Here is a 23660-nt window from a genome sequence, read left to right as displayed (position 1 = left end):
TTTTCTGAATTTCTAATTGACTCATTTATTTTTTAAACTTTCATTTAAAAATTTTTTTAGTTTATTTGTTTATTTTTATTTATTTATTTTTAAAGATTTTATTTATTTATTCATGAGAGACACAGAGAGAGAGGCAGAGACACAGACAGAGGGAGAAGCAGGCTCCTTGCAGGGAGCCCGATGTGAGACTCAATCCCTGAACCTGGGTTCATGCCCTTAGCCAAGGCGTATGACTGAGTGGACGGGCAGAGGGAGAGAGAATCCTGAAGCAGATTCTCTGCTGAGTGCAGAGCCCTATGTGGCACTTGAACCCTAAGATCATGCCATAAGTCCAAACCAGGAGTCGGCCACTCAACCAACTGAGCCAGCCAGGTGTTCCAATATTTTCTTATAACTTGTACAAATCTAAGATTAAATAATAATTAAAATTAATAATTAAAAATGGAAAGTTTGGGGCACCTGGCTGGTTCAGTCGTTGTTTGTGTGAATCTTGATCTTGGGGTTGTAAGTTCAATTTCCACGTTGGGTGTAGAAAATCCTAAAAGAAAAAAACTTAAAAAAAATTAAAATGGAAAGTTTAGGGGTGTTTGGGTGGCTCAGTTGATTAAGCATCTGACTTTTGATTTCAGCTCAGGACATGATCCCAGAGTTGCAAGATTGAGCCCTTTGAAGGGCTCTGCACTGTCAATCCTACTTAAGATCCTCTCTCTCCCTCTCTTTCTGCCCCCCAATTCTCTTTCTCTCAAAAAAAGGAAACTTTAGGGGTGCCTGGTTGACTCAGTCAGAAAAGCATGTGACTCTTGATCTTGGGGGTCCTAAGTTCAAACCCCACCTTGGGTGCAGAAATTACTAAGAAAAATAAACTTAAGGGATACCTGGGTGGCTTAGTGGTTGAGTGGCCAACTCCTGGCTTGGACTCACCGCATGATCTTAGGGTTCAAGCCCCACATAGGGCTCTGCACTCAGCAGAGAATCTGCTTCAGGATTCTCTCTCCCTCTGCCCCTCCACTCAGTTGTGTGCCTTCTCTCTTCTTTCTATCATAAATAGATAAATAGATAAATAGATAATTTAAAAAAAAAACAGGTAGGAGGCAAAAACCACAAAACTTGATAATTTACAAGCTTTTTTTTTTTTTTTTAGATTTTATTTATTTATTGACACACAGAGCGAGGCGGAGACACAGGCAGAGGGAGAAGCAGGCTCCATACAGGAAACCCGATGTGGGGCTCGATCCCGGGTCTCCAGGATCCACCCCAGGCTGCAGCACCAAACCACTGCGCCACCAGGGCTGCCCAATAATATACAAACTTTATAAATAGTTCCTGAAAGGTATCCCTGGGTGGCTCAGAGGTTTAGCACCTGCCTTTGGCCCAGGGCATGATCCTGGGGTCCCGGGATCAAGTCCCACATCGGGCTCCCTGCATGGAGCCTGCTTCTCCCTCTGCCTGTGTCTCTGCCTCTCTCTCTCTCCACGTCTCTCATGAATAAATAAATAAAATCTTAAAAAAAAGAAAAAAGAAAAAATAGTTCCTGAAGGACTGGAAATTGTACTTAAAATCTATTAATGTGCATCAAATTATACATAAAATATAGAAATAGAATTTCTGCTCTCAAAGTAGTTTGAGAGTAGTTTCAGTTTTTGAAAAAAGAAAATATATGAAAATACTAGGAAAATGCTAAAATAAAGACCACTTGCAACTTCAGCTGGACCCAGATATTTAATGTGGCAGAACTGAAAATAACCTACAGCAGAAGTCCTGGGTTTTAGTCTCCACTCATCCACTGTCTGACTGCATGACTTGACTTTTTTGATTTCAGTTTTCTGTAAGAGTAAGTTTAATGAGATGTGTTTTCTTTATAGTATCTTCCTTCTTTAGTAATCTATGCCCCCAGATATGAAAAATATTAGCATTCACAGGCCTCAGAGACCTGTAACATCTTAACATCATCAGAGAGCAGTTATTGAGGGCTTACCATCTGTCCCTGTCCCTGTTCCCATGTCCTCCAGGTCCCTTCTTGCTGTTTCTATTATCGTTCATATGAATTAAAATCCCAAATCCTTTTCCCTAACAGAAATGCTTTCTTCCCAAGCCCATTGCTAGCAAGGATAGTTAATTAGCTCCAACACATTATGGGTAGAGTCATACAGGGAATTGTGGCAACATCTGCTTTGTTTGTTCCAGGGAATCTGTGTAAAATAAACAGGAGGAGTTACTGTTACTAAGCATGAATAACAGATTTCAATTTGTCAAAAAAAAATTTCAATTTGTCTGAAGTATTTTATACTATTTTTTTGTTATTATTCTCCCTGGCAAGACCAAGCCAAAGAAAATGTAAAAAGTGAGCAGGTCCTGGGTCCCTGACCATTGAAGGGCCTCCTTCTGCACATCACATTGTGAAGGAATGGTCACAAGGATTGACTTGGAGGGGTGGGAGTGAAAAAGATTGGAACTCTTGATTTTGTGATTTTTTTTTAAAGATTTTATTTTTTTTTAAGATTATTTATTTATTCATGAGAGACACAAAGAGAGACAGAGAGAAGCAGGCTCCATGAAGGGAGCCCAATGTGGGACTCAATCCAGGTCTCCAGGATCAAGCCCTGGGCAGAAGGCAGTGCTAAACAGCTGAGCCACCCAGCCTACTCCCCAAAAAAAGATTTTTTTTTTTAATTTTTTTTTTTTAATTTATTTATGATAGTCACAGAGAGAGAGAGAGGCAGAGACACAGGCAGAGGGAGAAGCAGGCTCCATGCACCGGGAGCCTGACGTGGGACTCGATCCCGGGTCTCCAGGATCGCGCCCTGGGCCAAAGGCAGGCGCTAAACCACTGCGCCACCCAGGGATCCCCCAAAAAAAGATTTTGAGAGAGAGAATGGGTGGGGGGAGGGCAGAGGGAGAAGCAGATGCAGGACTCAATCCCAGGACCCTGGAATCATGACCAGAGCCAAAATCAAGAGTTGGACATTTAACCAACCAAGCTACTCAGGGGCCAAAGATTTTATTTCTAAGTAATCTCTACACTCAACACGGGGTTTGAATTTACAACCCCAAGATCAAGAGTCACATGCTCCATCAACTTAGCCAGCCAAGCAGCCCAATGTGCATGTGAATCTTGATCTTGCGGTCATGTGTTCAAGCCCCACTGAGCAGGGAACCTGATAGGGGGTGAGGGTGGGGCTCAATCCCAGGACCCAGGGATCATGACCAGAGCTGAAGGCAGATGCTTAACTGACTGAGACACCCAGGTGACCCAACTCAAGATATTTTGAAGGTAAAATAAATAGGACTTGGTGATGGAATAGATAGGTGAATGTGTGAGGAGAGGGTACAAGAATTGGGAGAGACAAAGGTGATTCTCAGGCTTTCATATGCCTGGAGAATATTGTGGAGGTGAGAGTAAAGTGATGTATTCAATGTCTTCTCAGGTTCATTTCAGCCTAGGGTTGTGGTTTCTAAATTTTCCTTCTTCCTAGCCTAATTGTCTCTTAAAAGTACAAAGGAAAAAAAACAGGTAAAAAATGTTTGAATGTTTCTTTTTTTAAAAAAATATTTTTTATTTATTCATGAGAGACACAGAGAGAGAGAGAGAGAGAGAGAGAGGCAGAGACACAGGCAGAGGAAGAAGCAGGCTCCATGCAGGGAGCCTGATGTAGGACTCGATCCCGGGTCTCCAGGATTACGCCCTGGGCCAAAGGTGGGCGCCAAACCGCTGAGCCATCCAAGGATCCCCCACAATGTTTATTTCTTTATACTGAGGTATACTAGCATAAACTGCATACTTAAATGTGCAGCTTGATGAATTTTACATATGTATGTAATAATCATCAGCAAGTACTAGTATAATCATCACCAAGATCAAGATATAGAAATTTCTGGGTACCTGGCTGGCTCAGTGGGTGGAACATGCAACTCTTGATCTCTGGGTTGTAGGTTCAATCCCCACGTTGGGTGTAGAGATTACTTAAAAATAAAATCTGTAAAGGGGCAAGCACCTGGTTGGCTCACTCTTCTTTTTTTTTTTGGTTGGCTCACTCTTAAGGAGCATGCAACTCTTGATCTCAGGGTGGTGAGTTTAGTATATGTGCTGCCGAAATGAGCACAAGGGTGGTGAGTTTGAGCCATCTTGAGTATAGAAATTACTAAAAGTAATTTTTTATTTTTTAAATATATATATATATACACACACACATACATGGACATACGTAGAAATTTCTTGCACACCAGGGGTGTTTGCAGGGCTCAGTCTGTTAAACATCTGCCTTTGGCTTGGGTCATGATCCTGGGGTCCTGGGATTGAGCCCTGAGTTGTGCCAGGCTCCCTGCTAAGTGGGGAGTCTGCTGCTCTCTCTGCCCTTCCCCCTACTCGTTTTCTCTCTCTCTCTCAAATAAATAAATAAAATATTTTAAAAAGAAAAAGAAATTTTCTTTTTTTTTTGAAAAAGAAATTTTCTGAACACCATAAGCCTCCATTATTCTCCTAGTTAGTAACCAGTTAGCAAAGCAGTTAGTTAAATGACTTATTATTTTTTTTTAAGATTTTATTTATTTGACAGAGAGAGAGCACAAGCAGGGTGAGCAGCACAGGGAAAGGGAGAAGCAGGCTTCCCACCGAGCAGGGAACCTGATGTGGGGCTTGATACCAGGACCCTGGGATCACGACTTGAGAGGCAGATGCTTAACCGACTGAGCCACTCAGGCACCCCAATACAGTGACTTCTATTACTATGATATTGGGATATAAGATATGTATTTGGTCTTTGTCCTGGTTCTTGACACAAAAGCTCCTAAGACTCTTATACTTTTCTAAGGGATAATGGTGAGAAGCAATCTTTTATTATTTATCAGTAATTCTCAATCAAACCTGAGTTTATGTTAATGGGGTGACTCAAGATGGTTCCTTAGATACCTTCAGGATGGTTCCTTGGATATAAGAGAAACCAACCATGTGATGCCAGGTTTGGAACTTTCAGCCTTAATTTCTCAACCTCTGGGAAAGGAAAAAAGGATGGGGATTGAATTAATTACCAAAAGTTAATGATTTTTTTTAACTTTAAAAATATTTTGAGAGAGAGAGCATGAACAGGAGGGATTGATAGAAGGGGGAGGAAGAAGCAGATTCCAGAGCAGGGAGACCCCAGGACCATGACCCAAGCTAAAGGCAGACACCTAACTGATTAAGCCACCCAGGCGCCCCAAAGAATAATGATTTAATGAATCATGCCTTCATAATGTAACCTCCACGTAAAACCTAAACTATGGGGTTTAGAGAACTTCCAAGTTGTTGAATATATCCACATGCTATGAGGGTAGTGTACCCCAAACTCCATAGGGAAAGAATCTTCTGTGTTCAGGACCCTTCCAGACCTCACTCTTCATCTGGCTGCTCATTTGTATCTTTTATAATAGCCTTTATAATAAACTGTTAATAGTATTTATTTTCTTGAGTCCTGTGAGTCATTATAGCAAATTATCAAACCTAATGAAGTCATCATGGGAACTGTCAATTTATCTACTATTGATTGACATTTTTTAATAGATTTTATTTATTTATTTGAGAGAGAAAGAGAACGAGCAGTGGAGAAAGGCAGAGGCAGAGGGATAAAGAGAGAGGCGGACTCCCTACTGAGCAGGGAGCCCAACGTGGGGCTCGATCCCAGGACCCAAAGATAAGGCAGATGTTTAACCAACTGAGCCACCCAGGTGTCCCTATTGATTGACATATGAACTATTTCCCATTTGTAGCTGCTATGAATAAAACTGATTATTCTTTTGCCTTTTGGTGACCATAAACACTCATTTCTGTTGTTATAATCAGAAGTTGAAGTTTTGGATTATAAAGTACACGTACTCAGCTATAGTAGGTACTGTCATAGATTTTTCCAAATTGTACTAATTTACATGCTCACTAGTAATGTATGAAAGTTCCAGTCATTCTGCCTCCTTACCAATCCTTGGTATCATCAACAGGTTTGGGGGTTTTATTTTTGGTATCACTGGTCTTCTTTTTTTTTTAATATTTTATTTATTTATTTATTTATTTATTTATTTATTTATTTATTTATTAGAGAGAGAGCAAGCATGAGTGGGAGGGGCAGAGGGAGAGAGAATCTCAAGCAGACTCCACACTGAGCGAGGAGCCCAACATGGGGCTGATCCTACAACCCAGAGATCATGACCTGAGCTGAAGTCAAGAGTTGGACACTCAACCAACTGAGCCACCCTTGTACCCCCACACAATTGTTCTTAAAAGAGTGATGATACTGTGATACCTGGGTGCGTGAGTAGTAGGTTAAGTGTCTGATTCTTGCTTTCTCCTCAGGTAGAGATCTCAAGGTAGTGAGATCAAGCCCCAGGTTGGGCTCAGTGGGAAGTCTGCCTGAGATTCTCTCTCTTCCTCTCTGTTTGCCCCTCCCCACCTGCATGCACATGCGTGTGCTCTCTCTCAAATAAATAAATACATGTTAATAAAATAAATAGGGATCCCTGGGTGGTGCAGCGGTTTGGCACCTGCCTTTGGCCCAGGGCACGATCCTGGAGACCCGGGATCGAATCCCACGTCGGGCTCCCGGTGCATGGAGCCTGCTTCTCCCTCTGCCTGTGTCTCTGCCTCTCTCTCTCTCTCTGTGTGTGTGACTATCATAAATAAATAAATAAATTTAAAATAAATAAATAAATAAATAAATAAATAAATAAATAAATAAATAAATAAAATAAATAAAGGCAATTGTGGATTTTTAAACTTCCCGGTGAATCTTCATTCCACAGAAATTATAAGCTCTGTTGGGAAGTGCATTTGGGGCTAGTTCCTGGGATGCCAAGATAAAGCGTACTAACCTTAAGGATGAGGCTGAAGCCTCTGACTGGGCAATACCATGTGCAGCCTGGCATGAGCCTAGAGATTCTCAAAGGAATTCCAGATTCTTGCCCAATGGGCTCCTGGGTCATCAAGGGCATTGTGAGGCAAGACAGAACTGGAACAATAGGCTTAAAAAGGAAACTGAACCACTTCTGACCCATTCACTCTGTGCATGTCTCTGAAGGGATAGGCCTGATGAAGTAAGATGGGGCTGCCTTTCCCAAGGTGGCATTAGAAATTAGTGGCAGTGCCCACTTGGGATGGCAGAGGACCCTGTCTCAATCTGGTCTTTGTTTTGGTGTGGAAAACAAATCCAAATCTTGTAGGCAGAGCTTCGGATGGGTCAACAGAGCTCCCTGGAGGTATGAGGTCTGAAGCAACCATCATCAGGTAACTGGGCACTAGAGCCCGAGGACAGTCAACCCCAAGCAAGAGCATCCTGCTTCCTCAAAGAGTTTCTGTGCCTGAGGAAAGTGGAAGCCAGCGCAAATTCCTACAGGATCTTCTGAAAATGGAGGCAAGGGTGATCCTGAAGAAGCCCCGTTATCTAACTGACCGACAAGCAACATCCACTCTACTCTCTTCTCTGTGGTTCAGAGTTTCACCCCATCTGCCCTCATGGAGATGCAACCAGGGTCCCCAGGGAGAGGCAGGCAGGGGTCCTGTCCTCAATTTAGGACTGCATGGGAGACATACAAAACATAACTTAAGGCATGAGACCTATTTCATAAAGCACAAAAGGCAGTGTGGCCGGTAGGTCGTGAGAATCTGAAGGTCGTAGCTGAGGGAAAGCTCACTTGAGGGGCTGTTACGGTTAGGGCAGGAGAGATGGTTAGGCGGGGGAGGTGGCCAGCAGGGAGGCATGACTGCGTGGAGAATGGAGCCCGTGGGCTCCCCAGGGATGGGAAGGAGGCGGCCAGAGCCCTGGGGAGCATCCTGGGCTGGTAATGCCAGGCAGGGCAGAAACGCTGCGGAGGGCAAGTCTGGCCAGGCGGGCGTGGACCCTAAGCCGGACTCCACCTTGCGAGGGTGGAGGAAGGAGGTCCTGCCTCCGGGCATAGAGTACAGCCCACGGTGTCAGCGCTCCGTTTCCGATAGGTTCGGGGAAAGTGCGGCGCTCAGTAAGAGATAACCAGTGGCAGCTGCCGGGTAAAGGCGTGTGCCGGGAGGAATTCCTAACCCGAGCGAGGATAGCCGTCCTCACTTCCGGGTGCCTGCGGACGGGCAGGCGGGGATCCGCGGTCCACGGCAGAACGCAGATTCCTTCGACCCCGGGTCTTCCACCTCAGCGGCCATCTGACGACCGTTGGAAATGCGCGGGCGGCAGCCAAACAACTGCCGCGAACTCTCCACTCGCAGGCCCTAAACCCCACCCCTGAAGGCCCGGCAGCGTCGCCGTGGCGACATGCTGCGGAGTGCGGCTGCGCAAGGGTGACGGAGCGCGGGCGAAGGGGAGGGGGTGTTTTGGTTCTCGCCGCTCGCCGTCCTTTCACACTCAATTCGTCTGAGAGCTGCTCGTTTCTTCCTCCCCAGCCCTTTCCCTTTCCCGACCCCTGCCCTCCCTCCCTCCTTTCTCTCTGCTTGCCTCCCCGGGTCCGGGCCATTTTCCGGGCCAGGCGCACAAAAGTGCGCGGCCCCGGGGCCCAGTATATGACCCGCCGTCTTGCTAACCCTAGCTACCCCCGCCCCATGTGGCTGCGGGGCCGCTGCGGCGCTGCCCACTATGGCCCGGAAAGCAGTTAGCAGGAAGCGGAAAGCGCCCGCCTCGCCAGGAGCTGGGAGCGACGCTCAGTGCCCGCAGGTGAGGGCTGAGAGGCCTGGACCCGGGTTCTACCGCCGAGGCACCTAGAGCGGGGGAGGGTTCTAAGATCAGGAAACCGGAACCCGGGGACCAAGGTTTGTAGTCAGAGATGGGGCAGGAGTGGGGCCCCAGCCTGTAGGGTCAGGGCCGGGCCCGGCCCTCAGGGATTCAGAGAAGAGCAGAAAGGCCAGAGCAATCAGGAGCTAAAGGGAAACTTGGAACAGGGCCTATTCCAGGGAAGCCCTGCAGCCGGTCGTGGGGCTTGAGAAGAAGCTACAATCTTGTCCTTGGCGGAAGGGAAACCAACGTCGATGGGAATCAGGAACAAAACCTCCCAGAAGATACTGGGAGACCGTAAAGTCCCCCTTCCGGGACCTCGGGAAGCGGAGATGATTGCGTGCTTTATATGGGAAATAGGTTTCCCTGACCTGGGCTTTTTGCCTCTTGGATCGGTATAAAAAACAGCAGTTCTCAGGTATCATCCCTATAACGCCCTTGTTGAACGCGTTTCATACTCTGATTTCCCGTGCCTCCTACTCCCTTAGTGTTTGATTTTTCGCGATTCCTCAACGGCCTGGAGCGCGGGCCTGGTGACAGGGGGGTGGCCCTGATTGCGTGTCCCTGGAAGGCGTGGGACCCCAGTCTGCCCCCAGCTGCACTCTCCATGCTCCACGGGGAGTACAGACTGAGAGGGGAGACGGTGCGTGGGTAGAGATGCAGCTCAGGTCGGTATAGTAATTATTTGGTCCTTCGTTCCCTTCCTTATCAAGGATAGCTTTAGGGACTCTGAATCCTTTGCTCCTAACAGGCCTGGTAAACCTTTTGACCTCTTTTCTGCTTCCTTTCCCTTGTCTTTCAGTCCTTGTTTCTCATACGTAGGTTTGACTGAGTAGCATCTTTTCAGTGTTGGAAGAGTTAAACTGGACTTTTCTGTATTGAGATTCCTGTTCTGTTGTATGTCAATCCTGCGGGATGAATTCTTGGTGATTTCTCTGATACAGGAGGATCCCTTGTTCTGAACAAAGGTGGCCAAAGCCCTAATTTCTAATATTGCTTTCCACAGTTTGGCTGGGATCATTCACTTCACAAAAGGAAAAGACTCCCCCCAGTGAAGAGATCCTTAGTGTACTACTTGAAGAACCGAGAAGTCAGGCTTCAGAATGAAACCAACTATTCTCGAGTGCTGCATGGCTATGCAGCACAGCAACTTCCCAGTCTCCTGAAGGAAAGAGAGTTTCACCTTGGGACCCTTAATAAAGTGTTTGCATCTCAGTGGCTGAATCATAGGCAAGTGGTGTGTGGCACAAAATGCAACACGGTAAGTGTCTAGGGGGTAAATGAACCTTATTCTAGGACCTGGATACATTTTGGCTCCACATGCTCTAAAACCTTTCACTGCTCATTTTCCCCATTGGTTTCTTTTGGGAGGAGATTGGCTCACTCTGCTTTCCATCCCCTTCCTATCTGCTGAAAACTTCTTCCTCTCTTTATGTCCCTTTTCCCATTTCCTCATTTCTTTCTTGATAAATCTTCAGAGGAGTCTATTTCTTTAGGCCTCTTGCCATACAGCTGTTACACTGATTTTAGGGTTTCTTTAGCCTCACTTTTTTATGTTGCTTTAAGTCAAGGACCTCAGAGGAAAGATTTAGGAAGGAATGATGCTCAGGAAACATAATAGTGGGAACCTAGTTCTTATCTGCTAGGCTAAGGGCACATATAAAAATATTTAAAATGAGGGGATCCCTGGGTGGCTCAGCGGTTCAGCGCCTGCCTTTGGCCCAGCGCGTGATCCTGGAATCCCGGGATCGAGTCCTGCATCGGGTTCCCTGCATGGAGACTGCTTCTCCCTCGGCCTGTGTCTCTGTCTCTGTCTCTCTCTCTGTCTATCATGAATAAATAAATAAAATTTAAAAATATATATTTAAAATTACATTTGGCGGGTACCTGGGTGGCTCAGTTGGTTAAGCATCCGACTCTCAGTTTCAGCTCAGGTCATGATCAGGGTCGTGAGATGGAGCCCTGTGTTGGGTTCCATGATCTGCACAGAGTCTGCATGAGATTCCCTGTCTCCTTCTGCCCCGCCTGCTCATGCTCTTGCACTCTCTCTCTAAAATAAATCTTAAAAAAATAAATAAATAAAATAGCACTTGGCAAAATCACCCTCCCCGAACATTTTTGAGTAGAATCTAAAGATATATTTCCTTTAAGAAAGGTCACAAAAGGTATGTTTGGTGGTTTCAGGTTGCGAATGTTTGTTCTTTGCAAAGTAGCCTCCTGAAAAGGATTCAAGAAAGAAAAAATAAGTATTATATGGAGAGGGGAGTGTTTTTGTGCAGAATAACTTAGAAAACAGTTATAAGTGAATGAAGGGAAAAATTTATCAGTAAGCTATATAATCACAATTATAGGAATAGATAAAATACATCAATCCATGATTGGATATTGCAGATATAATGGGAACAGAAGAACACAAGTATCATGATGTTAGAGGAATGGTGAGAGGCAGGGCCTGGAGGTGGGAAATGATTCCTGATGAAGCATGAGAAAGGATGGAATGTAGGCCCAGCTGCTCTCTGTTTTACCTTACCCTGGGTGAATACATGAGTAATGTCATGATGGCTGGGTAAATTCACCTTAAACAGAAACACATCTTGGATTAGTTGAAAGAGAGAAGGTTGGTCTAGATCAAGAGTGTTTTAATTACTAATTACTAGAGGTGTTTATTTTTCAAGATTGTATTTATTGGGGGATCCCTGGGTGGCGCAGCGGTTTGGCGCCTGCCTTTGGCCCAGGGCGCGATCCTGGAGACTCGGGATCGAATCCCATATCGGGCTCCCGGTGCATGGAGCCTCCTTCTCCCTCTGCCTATGTCTCTGCCTCTCTCTCTCTCTCTGTGTGACTATCACAAATAAATAAAAATTAAAAAAAAAAAGATTGTATTTATTTATTCAACAGAGAGCACAGATAGAGGGAGTAGGAGGGAGAGGGAGAAGCAGGCTCTCTGCTGAGCAGGGAGCACAATGCTGGGTGTGATCTCAGGATCCTGGGATCATGACCTGAGCCCAAGGCAGAGCTTAACCAACTGAGCCACTCAGGTGCCCCAAAGTGTTTGTTTATAAAGGACCTAGGCAAAGATTTAAACATGAGTTTTAAGGAAGGAAATAATAATCATGGTAGTTGAGGCCCAGTTCTCATTTCCTCTTGTGTTGAAGGTTGCTGCTTATACAGAAGCCTTTCAAAACTAAATAGTGGTGGCAAGCTCCTACAAAACTTCCTTTTCCTATTCTCTAAGGCCACTCATGGTTTAAGGGAATAATCATCATCACTTGGAGTAGAAAGTCTCCCATTTGGAGGAATTCATTCCACTCTCTGTATATACCTTTATTGTATTTTGCCCAGCAAATGTTGAATTATAAACTAAGTTAATCATAGTCTCCTTCTTAAATTTATTGACCCTATTTTGGAGGTTTGTATAATGTTAAGTAATAATTTACTGTTAATATCTATCTCTGTCTGTTTCCTCATAACCTAGTGTGTTTAATTAAGTAAGGACCTGTTTTTATAATTTGTGTTATTTGCTTAGCTTCCAGAACCAAAGCAGGGAACCAGAAACTCAGCTCTTTGAACTTGATGACATTTAACAATGATTCCCTTATCTGTGCCTTTGTTTTCCCATCTGTAACGTGGGAGTGGTTAATATCCAGTGCTGAGAAGGTGGCTGTGCACATCTTGGAAAATACTTGAAGTTATCTTCCTTATGCAAAAGTAGTAGTGGTGATAATGAATATAAAACTTTCTCCAAAAAAAAAAAAAAAAAACTTTCTCCAGTGCTCTTTGCATTCCCTGGGACTTCCCTCAGTTTGAAAGAAAGGAAAATTAAACAATTAGAATTATCTTTGGATAATATGTGAAGATTTGGGGGAAAGAAGAGTTTGTACTGGATTCTCAATAATAAATTAAGTTTTTATGTGTTGAAATTTTGTTGTCAATGAAGCAGTTTTACTGTACTAAGTACGAAAAGTATACTACAACCATTTTATCCTGAAATAGTCTGTTAATATACCTGCAGGTTAGAAACTGTTTTTGTCTTGGGTGCTGTTGGTAATCATTAGCATTCAACTGAATGTACCTGCTAAAAAAGGCAGGTCATTTCCCAGTTAACTAGCTTGCAATAGTTTTGAAACCTCTGCTGAGGTATTAGAAAATCCTTATTTGAAAAAAGCAGCAGGTAAACCCTTTTTTTTTTCTTTTTTTAAGATTTTATTTATTTATTCATGAGAGACACGGAGAGAGAGGCAGAGACACAGGCAGAGGGAGAAGCAGTCTCCATGCAGGGAACCCAATGCAGGACTCCATCTCAGGACCCCAGAATCACGACCTGAGCCAAAGGCAGATGCTCAACCACTGAACCAGCCAGATGCCCCTGCAAAAAAATTGTTTTAAATATATTTAAAAGAGATAAAATCTGTAGATTGTGAGATGCTCAGATGTGATCCAGAGGATTAATCAAAATTGATACTGATGTCTTGAAATCTGGATAACTGGCAGGATGGCAAGAGGAAGCAATATTGAACAGATTTGAAAAGAAAATGAGTTTAGTTTTGTGTTTTCACTTAGTTGAAATTTAAAAGAGGGGTAAAGATTGAAGTTAGTGATTTGGGGATAGTCATCTATATATAAGGGATTTTTAAAAAATACATGTATAAGGGATTATTGACATTAATGTACTACCATGGGAGAGAGGATAGAGAAGTCATTTTTAAGTTCCATAAACCTTTTCTAAAATTGAAAAAATTTTATTCTGTGTATTTTCTGAGCACAATGTGGGGAGACTGGTATGGGGAGCAGTCCATAGTTTTACATTTTCAAAAAAGAGTACTGTGAGCCAGAAATGGATAAGAACCACTGATACTGGGATGCCTGGGTGGCTCAGCGGCTCAGGGCACGATCCTGGGGTCTGGGATTGAGTCCCACATCAGGCTCCCTGCAGGGAGCCTACTTCTCCCTCCGCCTGTGTCTCTGCCTCTCTCTGTGTGTCTCTCATGAATAAATAAATAAAATCTTAAAAAAAAAAAATCTGATATTGAAAGGGTAGCTAAAGATAGAACCTTGAAGCAGGAAGGTCAGAGGAGAACTAGGAGGGGTATTTTAGGGCACCTGGCTGGCTCAGTCAGAAGAACATACAACTCTTGATCTCAGGTTCCTGAGTTTGAGCCCTACATTGAGTATAGAGATTACTTAAATAAAAAAAAATTTTTTAAAGGAAAGGGAGGGGGCAGCCCAGGTGGCTCAGCGGTTTAGTGCTGCCTTCAGCCCAGGGCCTGATCCTGGAGACCCGGGATCCAGTCCCACGTTGGGCTCCCTGCATGGAGTCTGTTTCTCCCTCTGCCTGTGTCTCTGCCCCCCTCTCTCTCTCTCTCTCTCTCTCTCTCATTAATAAATAAAACCTCTTTAAAAAATAAAATAAGGGATCTCTGGGTGGTGCAGCGGTTTGGCGCCTGCCTTTGGCCCAGGGCGTGATCCTGGAGACCTGGGATCGAATCCCATATCGGGCTCCCGGTGCATGGAGCCTGCTTCTCCCTCTTCCTGTGTCTCTGCCTCTCTCTCTCTCTCTCTGTGACTATCATAAATAAATAAAAATTAAAAAATAAAATAAAATAAAAAATAAAGGAAAGGGAATATTTTGAGAGGGGTTGGTTTGAAGAGAAAGATGGTGATACTGTGGTAATGTATGTAAAATTTAAGGTATGTGATTTTAGATTCTTATTTCTCATTTACTGATACCTTTCAGCCAAAGACTATCAGGGACTTAACATAGTAGATACAATTGCTTATTGGAGTTACAGAGAACCTGTACCTAAGGGAACCACAAGACCTCTCAGAAAGAAGGTGTATAGAAAGGACTTAACTGAGGGCGATTTGGGGGAATGCTTAAGGAAATGGGACTTTCACAGGAAAATTTCCTGTAAAATTATTTTTACCAAGATATCAAGGCCTAGCTGATAGTACCAGGCTAATTCCTAGTTGTCAGGGCTGCTTTCTTTTTTCTCACCACTTCCCAAAGTAATGGTCAGAGGAATACTACTGACTTCACAGATAGATTTGGTGGATTATAATTTTTTTAAATTTTTATTTATTTATGATAGTCACACAGAGAGAGAGAGAGAGAGAGGCAGAGACATAGGCAGAGGGAGAAGCAGGCTCCATGCACCAGGAGCCCGACGTGGGATTCGATCCTGGGTCTCCAGGATCACGCCCTGGACCAAAGGCAGGTGCTAAACCGCTGCGCCACCCTGGGATCCCGATTTGGTGGATTATAATGAAGCAAAAAGCTGGCACCAGCCTAGCCCAGTTGGTAGAGCATGTGACTCTTGATCTCAGGGTTGTAAGTTTGAGCCTCACATTGGGTATGGAGATTACTTAAAACTGAAGTTAAAACAAAATTGAAGCAAACAAAATGAGTTTGGGTTGTGATTTGCTGTTAGATGGGAGGAAAAAGTTTTGAGGAGCCTAATTTGGGTGTGGGGGAAGAATGGTAGACTTGAGGGTTAAGAAAATAACTGTAGGGGGATCCCTGGGTGGCGCAGTGGTTTGGCGCCTGCCTTTGGCCCAGGGCGCGATCCTGGAGACCCTAGATCGAATCCCACGTCAGGCTCCCAGTGCATGGAGCCTGCTTCTCCCTCTGCCTATGTCTCTGCCTCTCTCTCTCTCTGTCTCTCTGTGTGTGACTATCATAAATAAATTAAAAAAAAAAAAAAAGAAAATAACTGTAATGTTGTCCCTAAGTTTACATATGCAGATTCCTGAAATGATAAAAGCAGAATATGAAATCTAGTTTGAGATAGAGGGAAACAAAATACGGTTAAGTGTGGGAGTTTTGCTCTGACCAGATCTTTAATTCGTGCTCCCTCATTTTACTGTTTTATTTCCCCAAAAGGATTACACCCTTTTAAAAGATACATGTATGTATGTATTTTTAAATTTTATTTATTTATTTATTTATTTATTTATTTATTTATTTATTTGAGAGCAAGCATGAGTGGTGGGGGGAAGAGAGACAGAGGCAGACTCCCAGCGGAGTACGGAGCCTGACACGGAGCTCCATCCCAGAAACCTGGGATCACGACCTGAGCTAAAGGCAGATGCTTAACCAACTGAGTCACTCAAGCAACCCTAGAAGATATTTTTAACTGCTTTCAGAATTCCTTGGACCCAGCCAGGTGTATAGCATACTTACCTGTATCATTCATTTTTGTTTCATAGTTAGATAGTAACTTGCAAATTAGCCATTTTTTAAATGACATGTTTATTTTTCGCTTAGTAGAAAATGTTCAGATTTATCCCAGAATTAGTCTTTATGTTATTTTCAGAATATTTGACTCTTTTATTTATTTTTTTAATAGATTTTATTTATTTGAGAGAGAGAATGAGCGGAAGGGAGGGCAGAGGGAGAGGTAGAAGCAGGCTTCCCACTGAGCAGGGAGCCCAAAGCAAGAGGCTTAATCCCAGGACCCAGAGAGCATGACCTGAATTGAAGGCAGTTGCTTAACCCACTGAACCACCCAGGCACTCCTCAGAATATTTGACTCTCTTAGAGATTTTATTTTATTTATTTTATTTTATCTTATTTTATTTTATTTATTTTATTTTATTTTATTTTATTTATTTATGGAGAGAGATTTTAGATGTACAAATGATAGAATTACTATGCTGATTCTGGGCTCCATTTATCATTAACTCTGTGCCTGTGGACAAGCCCCAGATACCTTCTTCTAAGTCTTTCTTCTCTCACCTTTAAAATAATTGGAGAGAGTAGTACCTGTCCAGTAGAGTCATGAACAGAATTAAGTAAAATGTTGGTTAGCACAGCGTCTAAAAATTGTGTTTAGTAAATTGTTGATATAATTAATGGTGGCAGTGAAGGAGGAGGAGAAGTAGTGGCAGTAGTTTGATGGTTCTAGACTTTGTGTATTTCTGGCAATGCCTGGGTGGCTCAGTGGTTGAGTGTCTGCCTTCTGCCCAGGGCATGACCCTGGAGTCCAACATCAGGGTCCCTGCATGATGGCTGCTTCTCTCTCTGCCTATGTCTCTGCCTCTCTCTCTCTGTATCTTTCATGAATGAATAAATAAATAAACTAAAAAAAAAAGTGTATTTCTGGCCAGATTGAGGTATGCTTAGGGTAAATAGTGAGCATTTTCTGTATCTTATTTATGGCTTCTTTCTGTATGCCAGTTGTAATAATCCCAAGCAGCTTAAACACTTTTTAATAATTCATCTAGGGGCTTCTGAGTGGCTCAGTTGGTCAACTCTTTGCCTTTGGCCCAGGTCATGGTCCCAGGATCCAAGGATCGAGCCTGCTTTCAGGCTTCCCTTCTCAGCAAGGAGCCTACTTATCCTCCCTCTTGCCCTTCCACCCCCACTCATGTTCTCTTTCTCTCAAAAAAAAAAATCCTCTGTATTACATTTATTATTATATAATTATGTAAGGAAGTACAATTAGGAAATTATATTTACCTTCATTATAGAAAGTACAGATAAAAGCAAAATATTTTACTGTGTACAAATTAAATAAACCAGTTCTGATAAGGATGTGATGGAATAGATACATATATATACATTGCCACTAAAACCCTTTATTGACAGTATTTTGGCATCGTATTTCGGAAGTCTGGTAGATATTTTTTGTTGAATGAAGAGCCTAAAAATATTATACCCTTTGACCTAATATTTTCAGGGAATTTATCCAGAAGAAGAGAAGTCTTTTTTAACAAGATAATCATTGGAAGTTTTTTTTTGTTTGTTTGTTTGTTTTTTTTAATCATTGGAAGTTTTATCTAAATACTAACAAAAGCAGGGTGCCTGAGTGGTTCAGTTGGTTAAGTGGCTGCTCAGTGGGGTGTCTGCTTCACCCTCTCTGAGACCTCTTCCACTCCACCCTCTCTCCTACTTTCTTTCTCTCTCTCTCTCAAATGAATGAATAAAATCTTTTAAAAATAAGTAAAATTAAGATATTTATTTATTTGAGAGAGAGAACAGGGAGGAAGATGCAGAGGGAGATGAAGAAACAGACTCCCTACTGATCAGAGAACCCAAGGTGGGGCTTGATCCCAGAACCCTGGAATCATGACCTGGGCCTACAGCAGATGTTTAACCAACTGACCTATTCAGGAGGCCCAACATTCAAAGTATTTGATATGTTAAATGTAATGAGATGCAAAAAATTTTTTTAATTTATTTATTTTACTAATCTCTACACCCAGTACCAGGCTCGAACTCAAAACCTTGAGATTTGGGATGCCTGGGTAGCTCAGCAGTTAGACATCTGCCTTTAGCTCAGGGCATGGTCTAGGAGTCCTGGGATCAAGTCCCTCATCGGGCTCCTTGTAGAGCCTGCTTCTCCCTCTGCCTGTGTCTCTATCTCTCTCTGTGGGTCTCTCATGAATAAATAAATAAAGCTTAAAAAACAAAAACCCTGAGATTAAGAATTGCTCACTTCTGACTGAGCCTGCCGGCCACCCAACATACAAAATTCTACCTGTGCTTATTATAGCTATAATTATGCATGCATGTGGTTAAGGACTAAACAGGAACTTGACAAATGAAAAAACATTTGAAAAGAGAGAGGGGCCACCTGGCTGGCTCAATCAATGGAGCTTGCAATTCTGAATTTTAGGGTTATGAGTTTGAGCCCCATGTTGGGTATAGAGATTACTAAATAAATTTTTTTTTTTTTTTTTTTTATGATAGAGAGAGAGAGAGAGAGGCAGAGACACAGGCAGAGGGAGAAGCAGGCTCCATGCACTGGGAGCCCGACGTGGGATTCGATCCCGGGTCTCCAGGATCACGCCCTGGGCCAAAGGCAGGCGCCAAACCGCTGCGCCACCCAGGGATCCCAATAAATTTTTTTTTAAAAGAGAAGCTTCTTTAAAAAGAGAAGCTGGAAATCCTTGGGTGGCTCAGTGGTTTAGCACCTGCCTTTGGCCCAGGGTGTGATCCTGGAGTCCCGGGATCGAGTCCCGCGTCAGGCTCCTGGCATGGAGCCTACTTCTCCCTCCTCCTGTGTCTCTGCGTCTCTCTCTCTGCCTCTCTCTCTGTCTGTCATAGATAGATAGATAGATAGATAGATAGATAGATCTTTAAAATAAATAAGAGAAGCTTCTGATGGTCTGTCTTACATTTTTAAATTTCCATTATTATTGATAAAACATTCTTCATAAACTTGGTTTTTTAAATGTCACTTTACCAAGATGAATCTTGTTTTTTCTTAGCCTAAAACAATGGTGGAAGTGGCCTTTGCTCAGTTATCATTCATTTCTTGTCTACTGACAAAGATTGAACACTATTATATATTATACATCTTCTCTGGAGAGATAGAGTAAAATACAGTGGCATAAGATATATAATAAAAGGAGTTTCTTTTTTCTTTTTTTAAATATTTATTTATTTATTTGACAGCACAAGCAGGGGAAGCAGCAGGCAGAGGGAGAGGGAGAAGCAGGCTCCCCCCTGAGAAGGGACCCTGGGATCATGACCTGAGCCGAAGGCAGATGCCTAACCAATTGAGCCACCCAGACACATCAGAGTTTCCTTTATGAATCACACAAGGAATTTTTTGGAGCTCAAAATAATATCTAGAAGGGATCCCTGGGTGGCTCAGAGGTTTAGCACCTGCGTTCGGCCCAGGGCGTGATCCTGGAGTCCCGGGATCAAGTCCCACATCAGGCTCCCTGCATGGAGCCTGCTTCTCCCTCTCCCTGTGTCTCTGCCTCTCTTTATATGTCTCTCATGAATAAATAAATAAAATATTTAAAAATAATAATAATATCTAGAGAAAGATCTTTCTTCTCATGGGCAAGTACACAATCATATTGTCCTTAATTAAGTCTTTGTGCTATAATGCTCAGGAAGTAAAAGTGAAAAAAGGATTATGTAGTATTATCATTGTTTTAATACTGTTATTATTGAAAGCTTATAATCTTTTAATATACCAGATAAGTAATTAATATGTGACTACAGTCTCTCTTCTCTAGTAATTTGTAGTTTAGAGATAAGTAAGGCTCCCTGCTAATTCTGAGTAGATGGCTTTATACCTAAAAACGCTGTAGGGGAAGAAAAAGCTGAGAATATCTTGTATAGAAATTGTTTTCTTCTAAATAATCTGTACATCAATATTAGCATCTTTGAGTGCTATAAAAATCAATTTCTGTCTTCCATAGGAAGAAGTGAGGACTTGGGTAAAATTAGACTAGTAGGCCAGTTCTTTTATTTACATTTATTTATTTATTTATTTATTTATTTATTTATTTATTTATTTATTTATTTTCACTTATTTATTTTTTTAAAATAGGCTCCATGTCCAGCCTGGACCCCAACATAGGGCTTAAACTCACAACCCTGAGATCAAGACCTGAGCTGAGATCAAGAGTCAAACCCTCGGGGTGCCAGGGTGGCTCAGTGGTTGAGCAGATATCTGCCTTTGTCTCAGGTCGTGATCCCAGGGTCCTGGGATTGAGTCCTATATGGGACTCCCACAGGGAGTCTGCTTCTCTCCCTGTCTATGTCTCTGCCTCTCTCTGTGTGTCTCTCATGAATTAAAAAAAAAAAAAAAGTCACTCAACTGACTGTGCCATCCAGGCGTTCCTGTACCCTATACCCTATTTTTTCTGATTGGATGGTATTGCCTGGAATTAGGATATAGACTTTGTAATTATATAAATCCCAGAACCCTGAAATCAAAACCTGAGCTGAAGGCAGATGCTTAACCAACTAAGCCACCCAGGCACCCCTACTACATTTTTTTTTTTAAGTAAACTCTACTCCCAACAAGGGGCCAGAACTCAAGAGTTGAATGCTCTACTGACTATCACCCATCATTATTTCCTTAGTGTAAGTTCCTAAAATAACTGTAAAGTTTGTTTACACTTGTTAATTTTTGATACATATTGTCTAACCATTTTCCCTTGTTTTTCTTGGTCTTGACTCTCCTTTCCTCCTCTTCATCTTGGTTTGGGATAGGGAATGTATTCTGCTGCTTTGATTTCATTTGTCTTCCCTTTACTCCACTTTCAGCAGACTTAGGCTGTGCCTTTTTCTGTCTGACTCAGTATAGTTTACCTTGATGTCTGTGTGACCTGTGTGGATTTGCTTTCCTCTCTTCATTAGGCTCCAGCTAAAACACTTCGGAGTTTCAGAAACATTGTGAGCCCCTCCATTTTATTAAGCTGCCTTGATTTTTCTATGTATGCATATTTCATATATATATGAATATGAATGTGTATAGATATAGATATATACATACACATTAAACCTGCATTCAGAGATGTACTCTGTTGTCTTATATGCTTCCTGATTGTAAGGATTTTGCTTTCTTTGTTTTTCCTCTGTTTTAGGTTGTAGGTTTCAGGGAGCCATTGAGACTCAAACTAACCTTGCCATGCTGTTAGTTCCTGGCAGGGATCCCAGTAGGTTAGTGTAGAACAGCCCCATTCTAGGATTTGTTACAGAAGCTGCATGAAAGGTTGACCCCTTGTCAGAGTGCTTGGGGAGATATTCTGTGGCAGCTCATTCACATTCCTTTCCCTTCGTTTGAAAAAGCAAAAAGGTTCTGTCCTTCACATGGTGCTTTGTCATCCCTCTGCAAGAGTGAGGTTAGGGATAAACTCCTTGTTTCCTGGGCCCTCTAGAGACCCAGATATTACCAACTTTTTCATTTCCCTTGTATCAAATGTTTTTCAAGAGTAGATGAAACTACTGCACCATAGGAAATTAAACATTAGAATAGTGTATTACTATTAACTGTTACTTGTTAGACACCAATTCTGTGCCAAGCCCTGTGCCAGACACTTTATTAGATTCTTAGCAATCCTAGAGGCAGATATTATTCTAGTTTTATAGATAAAAAACAAGATTCGAAAAGGCTGGGGTGCCTGGGTGGCTCAGCAGATGAGCATCTGCCTTTGGCTCAAGGCGTGATCCAGGAGTCCCGGGATCGAGTCCCACATCAGGCTCCCTGCATGAAGCCTGCTTCTCCCTCTGCCTGTGTCTCTGCTTCTCTCTCTCTCTCTCTCTCTCTCTCTCTCTCATGAGTAAATAAATGAAATCTTAAAAAAAAAAAAAAAAGATTTGAAAAGGTTAACTGACTTGCCTAAGATCGCACAGCTAATAGATAGCAAATGTGGACTTCAAATCTAGATTTCTCCCAATCCCAGAACTAGAGAGACTGGACTTAACACTTTCTTGGACATGAATAGTTGAAACCTTTCTCCACACCTTTTCCAGATGGCATAAATGGAGCCCTGTTTTAAGACAAAGAAATGGAAAGAAAAAAAAAAAAAAAGAGGAATGATCTGACACAGTAGACTAAAATAAGCTTTAGTCAGCCCTCAGATTTCATAGAAGAAACTTGGATCTTTCTAGATTGCAGGTCACTTTATTCCTATAACTTATCAAATTCATTGCCTTTATTATACAGAGCAGATTCTCTCTACATCAGTGTTTCTCTAGCTTCAGTGTACCTGGAGATCTTGGGAAACTCCAGTTTCTGATTTAATAGGTCTAGGGTAGGGCCTGAGATTCTTGGGTTCTAACAGGTTCTCCAGTGCACCTTTGAATAGCAAGGGTCTAGACCAGTAATTGTTAAACAGAGGCAGTCATCAGATTCACCTGGAGATCCTTTGGGGAAAAAGTTTTTTAGGCCCCAAAAGTCAGAAATTTCTAATTGGAGGAGTTTTAGCGTAGGCCTGGAAATTGTTTTTGTTTTATAGTTTGTTTTGTTTTTGTTTTCAAAGATTTTATTTATTTGGTAGAGAGAGAGAGAGAGAGCAAGCAAGCACACACAGAAGCAGGGAGAGTGGCAGAGGAAGAGGGAGAAGTGGGCTCTCCATTGAGCAGGGAGTCTGATGCTGGGCTAAATCCCAGGACCCCCGGGATCACGACCTGAGATGAAGGCAAATGCTTAACTGAGCCACCCAGGCGCCTGTTTTATAGTTTTTCTCTAAGAAAGAAAATTCCTGGGCAGCCCTGGTGGCTCAGTGGTTTAGTGCTGCCTTCAGTCCAGGGCCTGATCCGGGAGACCTGGGATCGAGTCCCACATGAGGCTCCCTGCATGGAGCCTGCTTCTCCCTCTGCCTGTCTTCTCTCTCTCTCTCTGGCTCTCGCTCTCGCTCTGTATCTCTCATGAATAAATAAAGAAAATCTTTAAAAAAAAAAAAGAAAACTCCTCAAGTTATTGTGATAATCAGTTTGGGAATCTAGTCTAGAAGGTAACATGTTATAGATGCATTATCCCACAAAACCACAAAGGTATAAGTGGGTAGTTAACTTTGTTTCATTAAACATTTGAGGGGCTGTGTTGTATAGAGATCATTTGCTTAGAAGAGTGAGAAACCCACTAATGTTTATTAAAAAGGTATAGTTCAGGACGCCTGGGTTGCTCAGTGGTTTGGCACCTGCCTTCGGCCCAGGGCGTGATCCTGGAGACCCGGGATCGAGTCCTGGGTCGGGTTCCCTGCATGGAGCCTGCTTCTCTCTCTGCCTCTCTCTGTCTGTGTCTCTCATGCATAAATAAATAAAATCTTTGAAAAAATTAAAAAATAAAAAGGGATAGTTCACAAACCCCAAGTGCAGGAAGTATCCCTGGATCTCAGCATGAAACAGAGCTAGAAACTGGAAAGCCGGGCAGCCCCGGTGGTGCAGCGGTTTGGCGCTGCCTGCAGCCTAGGGCATGATCCTGGAGACCCTGGATCGAGTCCCACGTCAGGCTCCCTGCATGGAGCCTGCTTCTCCCTCTGCCTGTGTCGCTGCCTCTCTCTCTCTCTGTGTCTCTATGGATAAATAAATAAATAATCTTAAAAAAAAAAAAGAAAAGAAAAAAGAAACTGGAAAGCCATTAGAAACTAAAGATGTGGGGACCTGGGTGGCTCAGTGGTTGAGTATCTGCCTTGGGCTTAGGACGTGATCCCGGGGTCCTAGAATTGAGTCCTGCATCGGGCTCCCCACAGAGA

At 42.8% G+C, this 23660-nt stretch overlaps 1 protein-coding gene and 1 long non-coding RNA gene across 3 annotated transcripts in view; one reads left to right on the top strand and one right to left on the bottom strand.

Moving 5' to 3' along the window:
• Positions 1 to 1704: 1704 nt before the first annotated feature.
• On the bottom strand, positions 1705 to 8240 carry LOC140641603 (uncharacterized). The gene is made up of 4 exons (XR_012038190.1): positions 6835 to 8240; positions 4907 to 4987; positions 1976 to 2189; positions 1705 to 1823 (listed from the first exon to the last, which is right to left on the bottom strand). It is a non-coding gene; the product is annotated as an uncharacterized lncRNA (long non-coding RNA).
• Positions 7006 to 23660, top strand: part of DCAF12 (DDB1 and CUL4 associated factor 12) — a 34783-nt gene continuing 18128 nt past the window's right edge. The window contains exons 1-2 of one of the 2 annotated variants that reach the window (XM_072841701.1): positions 7006 to 7373; positions 9721 to 9975. In XM_072841701.1, the coding sequence (XP_072697802.1) occupies positions 7368 to 7373; positions 9721 to 9975 (261 nt within the window). In that variant the 5' untranslated portion in view covers positions 7006 to 7367. Of the gene's footprint in view, positions 7374 to 8263; positions 8658 to 9720; positions 9976 to 23660 lie in introns of those variants that run through there. The other variant, XM_072841700.1, reaches the window with a different exon arrangement.

This window comes from Canis lupus, chromosome 10 (assembly GCF_048164855.1).
Source record: "Canis lupus baileyi chromosome 10, mCanLup2.hap1, whole genome shotgun sequence".
In the NCBI taxonomy this organism is placed as follows: domain Eukaryota; kingdom Metazoa; phylum Chordata; class Mammalia; order Carnivora; family Canidae; genus Canis; species Canis lupus.
Note: the sequence above shows the minus strand (reverse complement) of the source record. Positions and strands in the feature narration are given on the sequence as shown.